General features: G+C 39.2%; 1 protein-coding gene across 2 annotated transcripts in view; it reads left to right on the top strand.

The window, feature by feature from the left end:
- The window catches only part of ITGA2 (integrin subunit alpha 2), a 109186-nt gene that overhangs the window by 77459 nt on the left and 15170 nt on the right, over positions 1-16557 (top strand). For both annotated transcript variants that reach the window (XM_039256208.1, XM_039256209.1), the window contains 10 exons: positions 2490-2693; positions 3365-3501; positions 6370-6509; positions 9562-9713; positions 12131-12241; positions 12806-12888; positions 13314-13455; positions 14576-14668; positions 15359-15435; positions 15519-15602. In XM_039256208.1, the coding sequence (XP_039112139.1) occupies positions 2490-2693; positions 3365-3501; positions 6370-6509; positions 9562-9713; positions 12131-12241; positions 12806-12888; positions 13314-13455; positions 14576-14668; positions 15359-15435; positions 15519-15602 (1223 nt within the window). The remainder of the gene's footprint in view (positions 1-2489; positions 2694-3364; positions 3502-6369; positions 6510-9561; positions 9714-12130; positions 12242-12805; positions 12889-13313; positions 13456-14575; positions 14669-15358; positions 15436-15518; positions 15603-16557) is intronic.

Genomic DNA, 16557 nt, shown 5'->3' with positions numbered 1-16557 from the left:
GTAGTATTCCATCATATAGATAAACCACATCTTCTTGATCCATTCATCTGTTGATGGACACTTAGGCTCTTTCCATGTTTTAGCTATTGTGGAGAGTGCTGCTATGAACACTGGGGTACATGTGCTCCTATGCCTCAGCATTTCTGTATCCCTTGGGTAAATTCCTAGCAGTGCTATTGCTGGGTCATAGGGGAGTTCTATTGTGAGTTTCCTGAGGAACCTCCACACTGTTTTCCAGAGGGGCTGTACCAGTTTACATTTTAAAAATAAAACTTGTTTTTTTTAATTAAATTTGAAACAAAAACAAAGAGAATCCTAAAATTCCACAGCTTATTTTCTGTGTCCTTGTACCACAGAAGCTTGTACACACAGAAGGTGTGGGCTTGCAGACCCTGGGCTTGCTGAGCTGGCAGGCTTCCTGTTATGACTGGACCTGCCATTTATGGTGTTGAGACCATGGGGCACTTGGGTGGCTCAGTTGGTTAAGTGTCCAACTTTAGTCGAGGTCATGATCTTGCTGTTCTCAAGTGTGAGCCTCACTTTGGGCTCTGTGCTGACAGTTCAGAGCCTGAAGCCTGCTTCAGATTGTGTCTCCTTTTTCTCTACCCCTCCCCCACTCAGGCTCTGTCTCTCTGTCTCTCTCTGCTTCTCTCTCTCTCTCTCTCTCTCTCTGTCTCTCTCAAAAATAAGTAAACATTAAAAAAAAATTTTTAATAATGTTGAGGCCTGCCTGCTATGACATCTGAACCCACTAGTTAGGGTGTTCAGACCCTGCTCCAGTCTGCACTTCTAAAGTAAAAGGGAAGAGAATATTCCTACCACTCCTTGGCCCTTTTAAACTGCCTCCACTATGTGGCAGATATCTAGTGTTGTCTCTTTTATATGCTAATTGATTTTTTATTTTACTTAAATCCAAGTTAACATGTGGTGTAATAATGGTTTCAGGAGTAGAATTTAGCGATTCATCTTTCTTTTTTTTTAATTTTTTAATATTTCTGAGACACACACACACACACACACACGGTGGGTGGGGGGAGTTGTCAGAGAGAGAGAGAGAGAGAGAGGGAGGGAGGGAGATACAGAATCTGCAGTCAAATGCTCTATCCCTGAGCTATACCCCCGGAAGATACAGAATCTGAAGCAAGCTCCAGGCTCTGAGCTAGCTGTCAGCACAGAGCCCAATGCGGGGCTCGAACCCATGAACCGTGAGATCATGACCTAAGCCGAAGTCGGACGCTTAACTGAGCCACCCAGGTGCCCCGTGATTCATCTCTTTCATATAACACCCAGTGCTCATCCCAACAAGTGCCCTCCTTAGCACCCATCCCCCCCACCTACCTCCCCTCCAGCAACACTCCACTTGTTCTCTGTAATTAAGAGTCTGTTATGGTTTGCCTCCCTCTCTATTTTTATTTTGTTTTTCCTTCCCTTCCCCTATGTTCATCTGTTTTGTTTCTTAAATTCCACATATGCGTGAAACTATATGCTATTTCTTTCTCTGACTTATTTTGCTTAGAATAATACATTCTAGTTCCATCCATGTTGTTGCAAATGGCACGATTTCATTCTGTTTGATCACAGAGTAATATTCCATTATACATATACATATATATTCACAGATGCACATGCCACATCTTCTATACTAATTGCTCGTTTAAACTGTGGCTTATTTTCTGTGCCCAACAATAGAGGAATCTGTTCCTAGTCTCTCAGTACTATGTATTCCCACTGCATTAGTTTCCCTGTGTTACTGAGCCTCCATCTTTCTGGTTGTTCTCTTGCCATTTTTTCTATCTTTGATTGTTTAGTAGCTGTTCAGTCAGCCCTCAGTTCTTTCTCAGGAGGAATTATCCTTTTAATAGGTATAGTTTGGTATGTTCCATAGAGGAAGTGAGTTCAGGGTTGCCATCTTGAACCAGAACCTGTCTCATTTTCGACTTCCTATCCCATTATAGTTATGCCACTGGTCAGTAATTTTTAAGCAAAGGTTTAAATTAAGACATTGTGTTTTTGTGTCTCCACCTTAATTTTAGTCAAGATATTAATATATTTTCATCAGCAAATTTCAAATAAAAAGGTTTGGAAATAAGTGAAGATTCTAATATTAAGGGGAAAATGAGCCAAAGACATGGATAGTTTTATGTAAATTGTGCAGCCACAGTAAAGAGAATTCCCTCCTTTCACTTTGGTCTATGAACACCTATCCTATAAGCTTACTTGCTAGAATTCTTAGGTATAATTGTCACCATAAACAGAGAATTTTGGTTTTTGGTTTTTGGGGTTTTTTGGCGTTCCTCTTTTTTTACAGTTTATTGTCAAGTTGGTTTCCATATAACACCCAGTGCTTATCCCAACAGAGAATTTTGAAATATAGATTTAAAATTGTCTACTTTTGACAGTTTATAAATGGGTTCGGGCATCATTTGCTGTGATTTTAATGATAAAAGTTATAAGAGTTGCTTTAATCATCCCCTTTTCCCCTTTTCAAGGGCATTTTGAATTGGCACCAATTTCTTGAAGGCCCTGATGGTGTTGAAAATTCTCGGTTTGGTTCAGCGATTGCAGCTCTTTCAGATATCAACATGGATGGTTTTAATGATGTAATAGTTGGTTCACCCTTGGAAAATCAGAACTCTGGAGCTGTGTACATCTACAATGGTCATGAGGGCACCATTCACATGAATTATTCCCAGGTAATCCCTGAGTTCCATGGTGATGTACTGACATGTGAGTATCATCCTGTTAGAGCTAGGGACTAACCATGCAGACAGTCCAATCCATCCCACTTAATTTAGTACTTTATCCTTCAACAAACAACCATTTAGTGAACCAGTCCTAGGTTCTGGAGATACTATAAGGAACAGGACAGACAAAATTCTCCTCTTTGTGGATCTTAAGTTTTTGTCAAGACAGGGGGAAAATAAATGAGATAAAATGGTCCAGATCAGAATAAATGATAGGGAATTAAAAAATATATTTTCAAGTTCAGGGATGGGAGTTTCCAGGTATTCTAAAGGATGAGCAAGAGGACCTCACTGATCAGGCAACTTTCCAGGGAAGTCCTGAAAGAAGTGAGCTAGGAGAGGAATCACAACCTGAGCTTGCTTCAAATCCCACTCAGTCCACTCCTCTCATGATGCTTTGTGATTTTTATGTTAAAAAATTCATGGTGGTTCTTTGACATGGCTGTGAAAATGATCAACAGATAGGAAAGGTTGTGATTGAAAAACCAATGGAACTTTGTGGAGAATAAAACAACCTGAGAAGTAGCTAAATAGAGAATCTAACAGTGCCAGATAGGAGCTCCCTTTCTTCTACTTTAGTTGTCCTGCATTATAAGTTTATGTCAAACTTGCTCTTTCAGAAAATCTTGGGATCTGATGGAGCCTTTAGGAGCCATCTCCAATACTTTGGGAGATCTTTGGATGGCTACAGTGATTTAAATGGGGATTCCATCACCGATGTGTCCATTGGAGCTTTTGGACAAGTGGTTCAGCTCTGGTGAGTCCATGGAGAGCCAGACACAAACTAGCTAACTGAAAAATGACCTGCTAAGTAGAGCAGCAGAGAGCTGTGCAGGAATTGTGGAATTACCACATGCATTATAAAAGACTCCAGGACATTTGTGGGTCATAGTTTACATAAAGGAAGAAATGTGTTTTTCCTTGTGGGAGAAAAAAATATATATTTGCTTAATGTTGCCATCAAGTTCCTCTTCTCCACATGGTCAGTAGAAAAAGTATACAGAAAAGACAAAGACTTTGAAATGGTATCCAAGGGACGCCTGGGTGGCTCAGTTGGTTGAGCATCCGACTTCGGCTCAGGTCATGATCTCATGGTTCATGGGTTCAAGCCCCACATCGGGCTCTGTACTGTCAGCCAGCTCAGAGCCTGGAGCCTGCTTCAGATTCTGTGTCTCCCTCTCTCTCTGATCCTCCCCTGCTCACACTGTCTCTCTCTCTCTCAGAAATAAATAAAAACATTAAAAAAAATTGAAATGGTATCCAAGATATTCCTGAGTATTATCTTCCACATAGCCTTACCTCAGCTCACAGAAAGGAAGCCTCATGAGAATACCCTAGAAAATACTGAACATTCAGACCACACAAGTAAAGTGTAATTTCTCATGTGGTTATGAAGTAACTTTTGAAATTATTAGTCCTAAACAAGAAGCCATTATTTAGGTTTAGCTGACCTCCCATTGACCTCAGTAGGAGTTGAAGAGCAGGGAGGAACAATAAGGGATTCCAGGGCTATGCGATTCAAGAACAAAAATAAATATATGGGGTTGGCCAGGGATTGGAATCAGAAGAAAATTAATAATTTGGTCGAGTCCTCCTCAAAAATATATTTCATTCTTTCATTTGTCTGTTGAAAATGTGCTTTAAATGTCCAAATACTTCAAGAACAGGAAAACATTACAAATTTATGTGTTGTTTCTGAGTTTCATTAAATTTTTTACAACATTTCACTTGTGCTTTTAAAAGATGAAATGTATTATTTTGAGTGCATCATTTTAATGAAAACTTAATGGGGGGGGGAGTCCTGGGAATACCAAAGACTGAGAAATTTTAAAATCTATTTACTGAATAAAATTAGTTAAGAGTAATATGTCATTAGAGAAACACAAGGTATGATAACATAGTTACATGACTTATTTTGAAAACATTTTTATAAGAAATCATATGTTTCAGTGAACATCAACCTTGAGCCATCTTGGTGTAGGCTTCATCCTTGGTAGCCTCTATTATTACTATACTATGACACTCCTTTTTTTGCTTTTTTAAGATTATATTTTTTGAGTAACCTCTACACCCAACATGAGATTTGAACCCACAACCCTGAGATCAAGAGTTGTACACTCCACCAACTGAGCCAGCCAGATACCTTGATGCTCCCTTTAAATACACTCAGTGAGGGCCAAATTTTTTTCTTTGAAGATGGATCTCATTCTTCAAAAAGTCAAGATACATGGAGTCAGATCAATTTACTAAGTGATTAGTCAAGCTAAGTTCATGCCATTTTGTGGTCACACTCTTTATTTTAAAATTTTTAAATACTTTTTTAAAAGTTTATTTATTTTAAAAGAGAGAGGGAGGGAAAGAGAATCCCAAGCAGGCTCCACACTATCAGTGTTGAACCTGATGTGGGGCTTTGGCCCACAAACCATGAGATCATGACCTGAGCCAAAACTAAGTGTTTAATTGAATGGGACACCCAGGTGCCTCTCTGGTCACATTCTTATAAGGTACTGAGATGGATTTTTCTGGGTAACTTCCTGAGAATAATTTTTAAAAAACAAGTTTACAAAACCATTTCATTCAATGGCACCATGTACACTGGGATTAAAGACTGGCTTAAAGAGATTGACTTATAGAAAGCACTCACCTAGACATTTTAGGTCTTATTTGCTATTGGATGTTTTATGACTGCTTACTGGGGGCCTCATAGGTATATGATGAATGAATGAAACACTTTTTCAATTGACTCAAGTCCTTCAGATGGTACATTTTTTTAAATGTTTTCTGCATCTTCTTGTGGTACTTTTCAAAAACAATGAAGTTACTCATTACTACTTGCTGCTTTGAAAATACTGGACAGTGTGCACAAAGAGTCATTATGATGAAGTTATAATTTTACTGGCAGAGGAACTAGGAGACCATGGGTTCTAATTTCTTACTTGCTAACTGTTACTCGGTAAAGTGAGAAGTTACCAAATGTTTTTTTTTTGTTTGTTTGTTTCAGACTTTTTCACCAATAAAAGGGAGACAATATTTGATCTATTTCACAGGACTGTTATAGGAGCAAATGAGGCCATGTGTATGGGAAAGCCCTTCAGATATCTAAAGGGCTGTGCCAGAGTCAGAAATGTGTAGGACCCTGCCAGAGAGACGCCTCCACCACTTTCTGGTATCACACTAGTTGCCACCATCATAGTCATAAGGCACACATCAAAGAATTGCTGGCAATCATTAAGGGAGGTGACAGGGAGACTCTCCTCAGCCCTGCCACCTCCTCTTCACCTGCTCTCCCCTCCATTTGTGGGAAGAGGGAACATCACTGCTTCCAGCTGGCAAACACAATAGGGACCGTGACTTTGGAAATTTATTTGCAAAGAGGTTGCAGACCCACGTCCTGTGCTCCTGCATGCATTGAACAAATATAAATGTGGATTGGGCTGGCAATATAGTCACAAAACACAAAAGATATTATCCCTGCCTGCCATCTTAGGGCTTTCAAATATGAAATACCGCTAAAGTGCTTAGATCATGCAGAAAATAATTTGATAATGTTGGCTCTGGATCCTCCAGGTAAAGGTTATAGCACATTTAGTTGGTGGTAAAATATGTTTCCATTTATGTCTTTCAGGTCACAGAGTATTGCTGATGTATCTGTGAATGCTTCCTTCACACCAGAAAAAATTACTTTGTTCAACAAGAATGCTGACATAAAACTCAAACTCTGTTTCAGTGCAAAGTTTAGACCTACTAAGCAAAACAGTCAAGTGGGTGGGTTGACCTGAAATAATCTGTATGGATTTAGGTTTGCTTGTAGAGTTTTAGTCCTGAATGTAACCTGTACTTTGGATTTATAGATGAAAAGAAATAAGGGTCTTGCTGACCTTTAAGCTGCCCCCTATTTGAGGTGTCTGAGAATGGTTAATTAGGCATGGAAGGTTTGGTTAGACCTTCTATTGTCTTGAGAAGGTAACATTCTGCCAAACAAAGTTAACTATTTTGTGACCTAGTCCCAGGCTCACTCAGATTTATCCTTCAAGCTTCTTTTACCTATGGGTTCCTCACCCCAAACCTTGGGCACACATACACACACTACACTGGTGTACACCCATATTAGTACATGGCATTGTATGGGGTATTCAGTACAGATACCAAATATTCCTATTCTTGGGAAATTAATATGCATGAAATAATGGGAGAAAATACAAAACAACACATAGTTTGTGCCCAGTGTTTTAAATGCTCCAAGTAATCCAGAGAACTGAGTAAAACTCTGAAATGTGTCCTGTCAGGAGGAAAGAGTGAGGAAAATTGGACAAATTGTCATCTCTCTCTTGGACCAGCCAAGTCGTCTTTCGGAACTTGGCCGAGTCCTTTCTACCCACTGTCCCTCACTTTCATCTCTCCTGCTTCAGCACCCACAGAGCATAGTAATTGATTCCACACTCGATTAAACACTGCCTTCTTTCATTCGCTGCTTTTTCATGGGTTCTAATCCCCTTCCATCAGATTCTGGCTCTAAACTTCAGCCACCTGTTGTTCCTACAAGTGTTTCATTAAGTGGTTAACAAACCGGCTTAACCTGCCTCTAATATTTTCAGTCTTTGTCATGATTGATACCAAGAAATGCATAGGTTAAAAACACAAAGCAGAAGTTGGATTCCCATCTTGGCATGCTTTCCATATTTTCCTACTTTTTATATCTATCTGGCATTTTTCCTTTCAGGCATTCAAATGCTGACCCAACTTTGAGTAGCACATCTCACAGATCTGCCTTGTAGCAGGTCCATTTGAGGAGCTGTGATAGTTGAGTCAAAAACCATTCCTCTACAAACACTAAGTGGCTAGATGTAATGTACAGCATGGTGACTATAGCTATCAGTACTGTACTGTGTTGTGTATTTGAAGGTTGCTAAGAGAGCAGATTTTAAACATTAACATACACACAGAGTTGACACTGCATGAGGAGATGATCTGTTAATGAACCTTATTGTAATCATTTGCCAATATTTATGTACACAAAATTACTGTACAACTGAAATTTAAGCAGTACAAAGTGTCCATCACATCTCAATAAAAACTGGGTTGAGGGGGACATTAAGTGGCTAGTCTGCTTAAAACATTAATTTGGGGAATATATTAGTTGGCAGAAATCACTGGATGGTTAGCTCTCCTGGCCTGAAAGCAAGGATTTGTCTTCTATATCTTCCACTTTTTGACAGGGCTTCACCCCCTCTGTTATTATAAACTCTCAAAGACAGACTTCAGAGAATGTCCTTCTCTTCAACTTGCTGTCTAGCATCTCTGGACTTTCTTCCCATTGGGTACCTTTTCCTTGATGACTTCAGATCCACACAGATAAGCCAGTCCTGATCATTTGTCACTTAATTGCTTGGCAATAATAGTACGTAAGACTATTATGAATCCCATCTTCACAGCTTTGAAAAGTAAATTTATAAAGCATATGGTCTTTGTGATTTACTGTATCAGGTGCTCACTCGTTTAAAGTTAATAACTTAAGAAAATTAATGCCTATTAGACTATCCCTTTTTACCAGGCTACTTGAAAAAAAAAATCGTATTATCATGCGTACTAACTTTGTCCTAACTATGTTCCCCTCCCTGGCATTATTTTCCCTTTGTATTATTTTCACCACTTAGTTTTAGTTCATTGGATTCACTTCTGTTTTATCTATCTTTGTGAATTTCATTAAGTCCTTGGAGTAAGAAAAACAATACGACATCTCTAATAGATATTTTAAGTGTAACCTGTAGAATTAATGTTTTTTGGAAGTCTATTCAATCTTTAAAATATTGAAAATAGTAAGATGAAGTAACCCCAGGTAAAGCAGCTGATGCTTTGAATATCATCAGGTCTTCTTTCTCAATTTTGGATAGCAGGCTTTAGTTGAAGGCTCTGATACTTTGTATATTGGCAACTGACATCAGTTTTTATTGCTTTTTTTTCTATTTTCATTTCCCTGGGTTAGTAGGATTATTGAATTTTTTTTCATTTTCATTTCCCTGGGTTAGTATTATTATCTCTGTTTTATAGATGAGGAAATGGAAGTTCAAAGAGGTTACACAAATTGCCTAAAGTCCTAGAGCTCATAAATGGTGGAATCAGAATTCAAACCAAGTCCATCTGATTCCAAACTTATTACCAAGGAGTTGCATGCCTTCCTCCAAATAAGCATCTAGGATGTTCCATCAGAGTATTTCAGTTAACACTCAAATAAGTTAATCCTCACAACAGCATGGAAATGAAAGAATATGAGTTCTGGTTTAAAAATTACTCCAGTTTTATTTCTGACCACGCCCTAGCTGTTGCAAACAGAGCTGGTTTTATTTTACCTCTTTTACTCTGTTCATTATCATTACCTGAAAAATGAGATGATCATATCCACTTTCTGGGATTATAGCAAAACCTGTAAAAGATGACATATAAGAATGTGTTCAATTGTAGGTGCTCAGTAGCTATTTCTTTAACATCTCACCGTGTTAGGGGTGATAAAACCAAGGCTTGAGAAGTGAGTAATTTGACCAAATTCATTCAGTAGGTCTCCTGGGAGCAAGTCTACTTTTCTCCCCACTGCTTCAAGCCACACTTCTTTGAATCACTCTCTCTGTATCCACAGTCACCTAGGTCACACCAGAGTGTGAAATACAAACGTCATGCCTGTCTGCAGCTCACAATCCATCAACATAAAGACTGTTTTTATATTTTTCTGAAGTCCTTGACTTCACCCAGTAACATACAATTAGGGATGGTTTTTCTGTAAAAGTTTATTTGTAGTAACATTTCTTCATTATTTTTATCCTAGCCATTACATACAATATCACAATTGATGCAGACCTGTATTCATCCAGAGTAACCTCTAGAGGGTTATTTAAAGAAAATAATGAAAGATGCCTGCAGAAGAATATGACAGTAAGTCAAACACAGAGTTGCTCTGAGTACATCATCCACATACAGGTAAGGCCTCAGTCATCTCTGTCCCCTCCTTTCCTCTTAGAGACTAATGAATGGTCCAAGTCTTAAAAGGGAGCTTATGAGTTATAAAATGCTTGCCATTCTAATTAATGCTTTTCTTGTCTAATTTCATGAGCAGGAAATCCTATTTTCTTTATGCTAATATATAGTCACATTCTATTAATATATTAGTAGCATGAAACACTATTTGGAATTATAACCAAAAGTCTAAAAAATAAGATTGTTAAAGAAATCAAAGACAGTGCTTTCTTAAATGTTTACCAGGGAGAGCTTTTCAGAGATAGTAAATTTAATTTTAGCATTTCCCTATCAGGGAAAAATTTTATTTTAAGCTGCTGAAACAAACAGTGCCAATTTTGATTTCCCCTATTGTACTTAAATTAATATAGGACAAGAATGGTAGATTATGAGCTAAAAATTATTCTAATCTTATGCCATAGTTACTACAGTTCACATGAATTTTGAAAATCTCACAAGTAGGAAAAATTCTCAGGAAAATTTCCAACAGGAAATTTATAAATTATATGAATATTTTCCCTTAGAAACCATGTAATGGTCTTTGAAAGTGTGATTTCCTCTGGAAACCATTTTTAAAAGAACTACTTACGAAGTTTCCTATAACATGGTTCTCAGCATTTAAAATGTATAAGAATTGCCAAAAGAACTTTTATAAAATCTGTATTCAGGGTCCTCACCACCCAGAAATTTGGGTTTGAAGGTCTAAGGAATATGCAGATTTGAGGAGTACTCCCAGATAGTTCTGATATAGATCGATGAGACAGAGATCCCATCTCAAAAATGCTAAGTACAAGTTGGAGAAACAAAGTTAATAGGGGAATTAAAATCCATTGAATCGTTTAATTTCTTATTCATAATAAAGAAGTCTTGTTTATGAAGGCCTGAAACTTTGTTGTTAAGATGCAGACTATACAGATTCTTTAAAGGGATAAAAGCTGGCTCTCATTCTCTCCTATTTTTGTGCTCAGTGGTAGATCAAATAAAACACAGAATCCAGTCTGGGGGAATGAAGTCAGCCAGGCTGTCATTCACATATATATCCTGTTCACATGGATGTGTTCTTGTGAAGTTTTTAGAGGATGTGTGTGGTTTGGGTCAGTGAAGAGATCTTGTTTCAGTTAAGACACTATATTGAATAACAACACCAAACCCATTCTGTGTGCCAACCCCACAGCCAGCTGAGGAAACCTCTCCTTACAGTCGGGATGCCATGCTAGCCTTGCCCGCTGAAAGGGCTCCTGGCAAGATAAGTCCTGCCTGTGAATGGACTAGGTGATAACAAAATTACTACTGATCAGGAAAAGGCAAATTGGATTTTTAGGGTTTATCATTTGTAGAGATACTGTTCTTTCCTGACAAGAACTGAGAAGATGTTTGTAAGAAAACCGCTAGATGACTCTTGCAATCTTGTTTTGGCATTTTTACATTTTTTAGGAGATAGGAACCCTCAAAAACTGGGAGTAGCCCAATGCATCCTGGAAGGCTGAAAAACCTCTGCCTTCTACCATGAAGGCAGAGTGGAGAAGTTGTACTGCCAAGTGATACTTGCATCATCTAACGTGTGCAAGAGGCAGTGTAGCTTCTAACAGTATGTGAGAGCCAGAAATTGGGGGACCTGGTTTCTGATGTGGGAATCCCCTTTATCTGGTTTTGCAGAACAGTTAGGTTCTGGCTAAGGAAGGGAGTTCTCTTGTTATTGTCTGACACCGGTCCTGAGCACCTTCCCATCTAGGTCATAATATTCCCTCACAAAGATTTGGTCAGGATATCTAAAGACCTTCTTAAATCTTGGCAGTAGGAACTGGAAAGACCTAGCCAACAACCCAAGAACGATGTGCTGAGAGAGGTCCTTTTTTTTTTTTTTTTTAAATTGTTTGTTTTTGAGAGAGAGCTTGAGTCGGGGAGGGGGTAGAGAGAGAGGGAGACACAGAATCCTAAGCAGACTCCAGGCTCTGAGCTGTCAACACAGAGCCCAACTTGGGGCTCAAAGGCAAGAGCCGAAGTCGGACACTTAACTGACTGAGCTACCCAGGTGCCCCAAAAGATCCTTTAAGCATTAAAATTGGGCAGAGCCTCTAAATATTTATTACTTGTTTATGAATAGCAAGGTGACTGATGAGCTAAACTAAGATTTGCTGGTTTAGATATTTTACTGAACCCAAGTCTCTAGGTTTCTTCATAGAAGAAGACTTGGAGAGGCTGAGCAGAATTAAGACATAAAGAAGCCAGAGTCTTGAAAATTCAAAACAAGGATAATTCCACATAATTGAGAACGGACTATGCTCTTAATCATGAACAACACATTTGTTGTCATTTTCTTATTTTGAAGTTGCCGAGCCCTAATAAACTGCTTCACTGTTTCTGTGTCTCTATGTGTTTAGAAACCCTCCGATGTTGTCAGCTCTTTGGATCTGTGTGTGAACATCAGTCTGGAAAACCCTGGCACCAGCCCTGCGCTTGAAGCCTACTCTGAGAAGGCCAAGGTCTTCAGTGTAAGTGCCCTTCTTGGAATTCAGACTGGCTAAGAAAGCTTCACAGTCACTGCAATAGTGTTCGAAAGCTACCTAGGACAGAACTTTTCAATTGTTAGTCTTCTAAATGAAACACCCTTCTATGTGAAATTCATCAGCATACAAGGTCCACAAAGATAGCGATTTTTGTTTTCAAAAATCTATTTCTATTCCCAGCCCCTTGAGCAGTGCCTGGGGCACTAGAGGTGTTGAATAAATATCGGTTGAAGAAATAACCATAAAGCCAAACACCTTGTGTTCACCGTCTACTTTAAAAATGTTGCCAATACCTATGTTCTCTGTATCTCTCCCTACCCCATCACATCCACATTCATCTTGCTCCCCGAGGCAGATCATCACCTTGCATTTTGCATTTATCAATGCTTTTCTTCCTGGTGTTGCTAACCATGTATATATTCCTAAAATATTTTTTATTTTTGTATGGTTTTGAGCTTTATATAAATGGAATACTTCTACATATATTCTTCCACAATTTGGATTTTAAGTCAAAAGCAAATGTGTAGGATTGTTTTTCCTTTTTTGTAGATCCCTTTCTACAAGGACTGTGGGGATGACGGAGTCTGCAGCTCTGATCTAGTTCTAGATGTCCAACAGCTGTCAGCTGCTCAGTAAGTCTGCTTCAGAGCTCAGCATAAAATGTAGAAATAAGACACATTAGTGCCTTGATTCAAATGAGTGTTTATGGAGATTTTTTTCCTGCAAAAGAAACATCCGTAACTAATAGAGATCTTTAAAATCTGAACTTCAATTTTTACCATCCTTCTAGGAGTAAAACAGTAATAAATAAAAAGCATTTGAATTTGGATGGCTCCTTTCCTTACAATATAATTAAAATCAACAAAGAAGAAAATCCAATAGCGTTGACTTCCTTGTTGTCTGTATCATTTTACTAGGAAGATAGTTTATTAAACAACTTCCTCAGGCTTTCAAATCTAAAGAGTTTTATCTTCTTCTCTTTAAAATGAGTGAAGTATTTGAACACTGGCCCTTTTAACCTTAATAATTTTCTTCCTTTCCTTTTCACTTGTAACAGAGATCAACCCTTTATTGTCAGCAACCAAAACAAAAGGTTAACATTTTCAGTAATGCTGAAGAATAAAAGGGAAAGTGCCTACAACACTGGAATTGTTATTGATTTTTCAGAAAACTTGTTTTTTGCTTCCTGGACCATGCCGGTATGTGACGACACTTTGTGCTCACTGCTCTTGTCTCCTGCTTGTCGTTAATCGACCGTCTTCCTCGCACTCAGATCCCCAGGTTCCGTGTGCTGTCTGAAGAAGTACCTTACCCTTCAGTGTGATCAGTCCCAACTTTGGGGCTCCCAAGTATTTAAACCACATGAGAACATAGCCTGGCTCTATATCTAGACCAGTGCTGCTTCAGAGCATGGTCAGTTTTTCCTTTGGCCTGAGACTTGGCCAGACACCTACCATAACTCTTCTCAAGCCATCTGTGTGAGGAGGCCGCTGAGGTGCCGCACAGATGCTTTGAGCTGCACTTGCTCCGAGAAATTAGAGTCCCACAGCCGAGTCCAGGCTTTGTAACCACAGGCCTTGCTACTGCCAAGAAGATGCATTCCAGCGAGCAGTTAATCATGTTGACTTGATCACTATACCAGGAACGCACTTGGCCATGCATGCCCCTCTGGCCCCTCCTTTGCCACCAAGCAATGAAAGGGAGAGGAGGCAAAAGCTGAGATTTCCCAAATTCACTACTTGACAAAAGAATTTGAAAAAGGTCAACACAAACTTAACAGATTTAATGTTCTAAATCTATTGTGACTTCAATGCTTCAATTTCCTGTGCCAAATAAGAACTTCTTATTTCAAAGAGGGGGAAAAAACAAGGAAAACTAAAAAACATTCTTTAAATTATTTAAAATACAAACACCAACAATATGATTTTGCTTTCCTTTCTTTAAACTATTAACTTCAAATAAATTGAGAGAAAGGTATGTACTAAAGACAGCATTTCTAAATATTAAAGTTATTCTATGCTTCTGAAATAGAAGAACTGGAATTTACTTCTGGGGGAAAATTCCAGTATTTGACCTCACTTTTGGCTTATTGGGTGTCCTGTTAGCAATAAAAATAGTATATTAGCTATCCGGACAATACAAGATTTCCAAATCTTGGGGGACAGTAAATTACTTCAGTGTGAACCAGTTCTGCTGCTAAGATGTCCATTTGGTTTACACATCCTTCAGCATGTATGTGGACGTGTGCGTGTGCACACACAACACAACACACACACACACAACATACTAATTGATCATTGTTTCCTTGGTGTCTTTCAGGTTGATGGAACAGAAGTCATATGCCAGATTGCTTCATCTCAGAAGTCTGTTACCTGTGATGTAGGCTACCCTGCTTTAAAGAGACAGCAACAGGTACAACTTACATTTCATCATCAAATCCACACTAGCTCCTCCTCGGCACTAGTGTTAATTCACCCCACCATTTCGCCTTCTTTGTTAGGTAATGTAATTTGACAGCCCTTAAAAAGAACTAGCTGTATAGAAGAAGTTTTAAAAATATCTGAATTTTAAGTTATTAATAAATGTGGGACTTTTCCCCATGCAATTCATTTCAAAAGCACATGCGACATGGAGAGTTTTTCCTTCCTTCCTTCCTTCCTTCCTTCCTTCCTTCCTTCCTTCCTTCCTTCCTTCCTTCCTTCCTTCCCTCCCTCCCTCTCTGTCTCTCTGTCTCTCTGTCTCTCTGTCTCTCTTTCATACATTGACCAACACTAGTCAGAGTGCTGTATAGAGTCCCAGATATCATTTCTTAACTCCTGCTAAGCAAATTTCCAGTCAGCACAGAGCTTTCAAATTCAGAGGAGATCTGGCCATGATGTGATGATCTATACATGTCACTTGAAAGGTAAGCCCTCTAATTCTAAAGGGGAGGCACGCTAAATGAAGCAAAGTGGACAAATAGATATTCTACAGAGATGAAAGCTTAAGGTATATAAAATTCAGGATCAAATTGGAGTGAGTTTGCTTTTCTGGGAAACATCTTTGTAATTGGTCCCTGAGTACAAATCATCATAGATTGATGGGTTTCAATTTTGGTTATAGGTGACTTTCATGATTAACTTTGACTTCAATCTTCAAAACCTTCAGAATCAGGCATCTCTCAATTTCCAAGCCTTAAGGTAACGCCTAATGAAGTCATGAACTGATGATAGATGGCTTCAATAACGTTCTCAGAGTAATTTCCTAATGTTCATTCCAATAGCGAAAGCTCTGAAGAAAACAAGGCAGATAATTTGGTCAATTTCAAAATCCCTCTGCTGTATGACGCTGATATTCATATAACAAGGTAGGTGAAACCGTGAGTAGCCTGTGGCCACTGATATCACTCAGTTTGGAACACATCTGGCTCATGACTCTGTGTGTTCATTCTTAACTAGAAAATCTGAATTACAGGTTTCTCCCTTGTCAACTAGGACAGAGGAAGTTCAGGGACAAGTCAGTCCTTAGGAAAACCTTACACAACTATTGAGGTTTACTGACCTAGAGCAACACCAGAAAAGCAGGGAGCAAACTTTCTGCCATAGGCCACAGAGCACTTCCTCTGTAGCCCCTCAGATGAGGGGCCAGTCTTCCCAAAGGGTCAAAGCAGAACTCTCTGGGCCCTGAGGAGGTGGCACCACTTTCTTCTCCATGCTTCTTCCTACTATCCGCATGAGCTCTCAAGCGGTAGCCCCACCTCTGAGCACCAGAACCCCAAGCACAATGCTTTGTACATAGTAGGTCCACCATAAACATTAAACTGAATCATAGAAAATTAGTTTCGGGGTGGAAAATTTCTGACTTAACATAATGGGTTTCTTTCAACCAAGGGGAAATGAGGCATTTTCCAACGAGGTCATCTATGAAGAAATGTTTTATTCCCTTATCTTGCCTGGCCAGAGCAAGTGTACCTGGGAGCAGTGGCAAAATGATGCCGGTTGGTATCAGCTATCTTGGGCCAGGTGTCTTGAAGTGTCTAACACATGGGAAACCACAGGCACTAGGAGGGTGATGTGTCACCTTAATCCTCGGTAGGAAGTGAAGCAGGTTCATAGGTGCAGACACACTAGAGCAGAGCCATGCAGGTAGGTACCCACCCGCAGGTGATGCCCACCTCTAGGCCTGGGAACCAGAGTTCTCTACCTAGTGAGGCGTGAAGGCAGTTTCTTAGCACAGCTCAGTGGTGCCTCGAAAATGAGCTGCACTGTATTTCTGAGAAACCAGGCTCTGAACAGTGTTCAGTAACAGATTTCTCCAGCTCG

Source organism: Hyaena hyaena, unplaced genomic scaffold (assembly GCF_003009895.1).
Source record: "Hyaena hyaena isolate Hyena2069 unplaced genomic scaffold, ASM300989v1 scaffold_564, whole genome shotgun sequence".
Classification (NCBI taxonomy): domain Eukaryota; kingdom Metazoa; phylum Chordata; class Mammalia; order Carnivora; family Hyaenidae; genus Hyaena; species Hyaena hyaena.
Note: the sequence above shows the minus strand (reverse complement) of the source record. Positions and strands in the feature narration are given on the sequence as shown.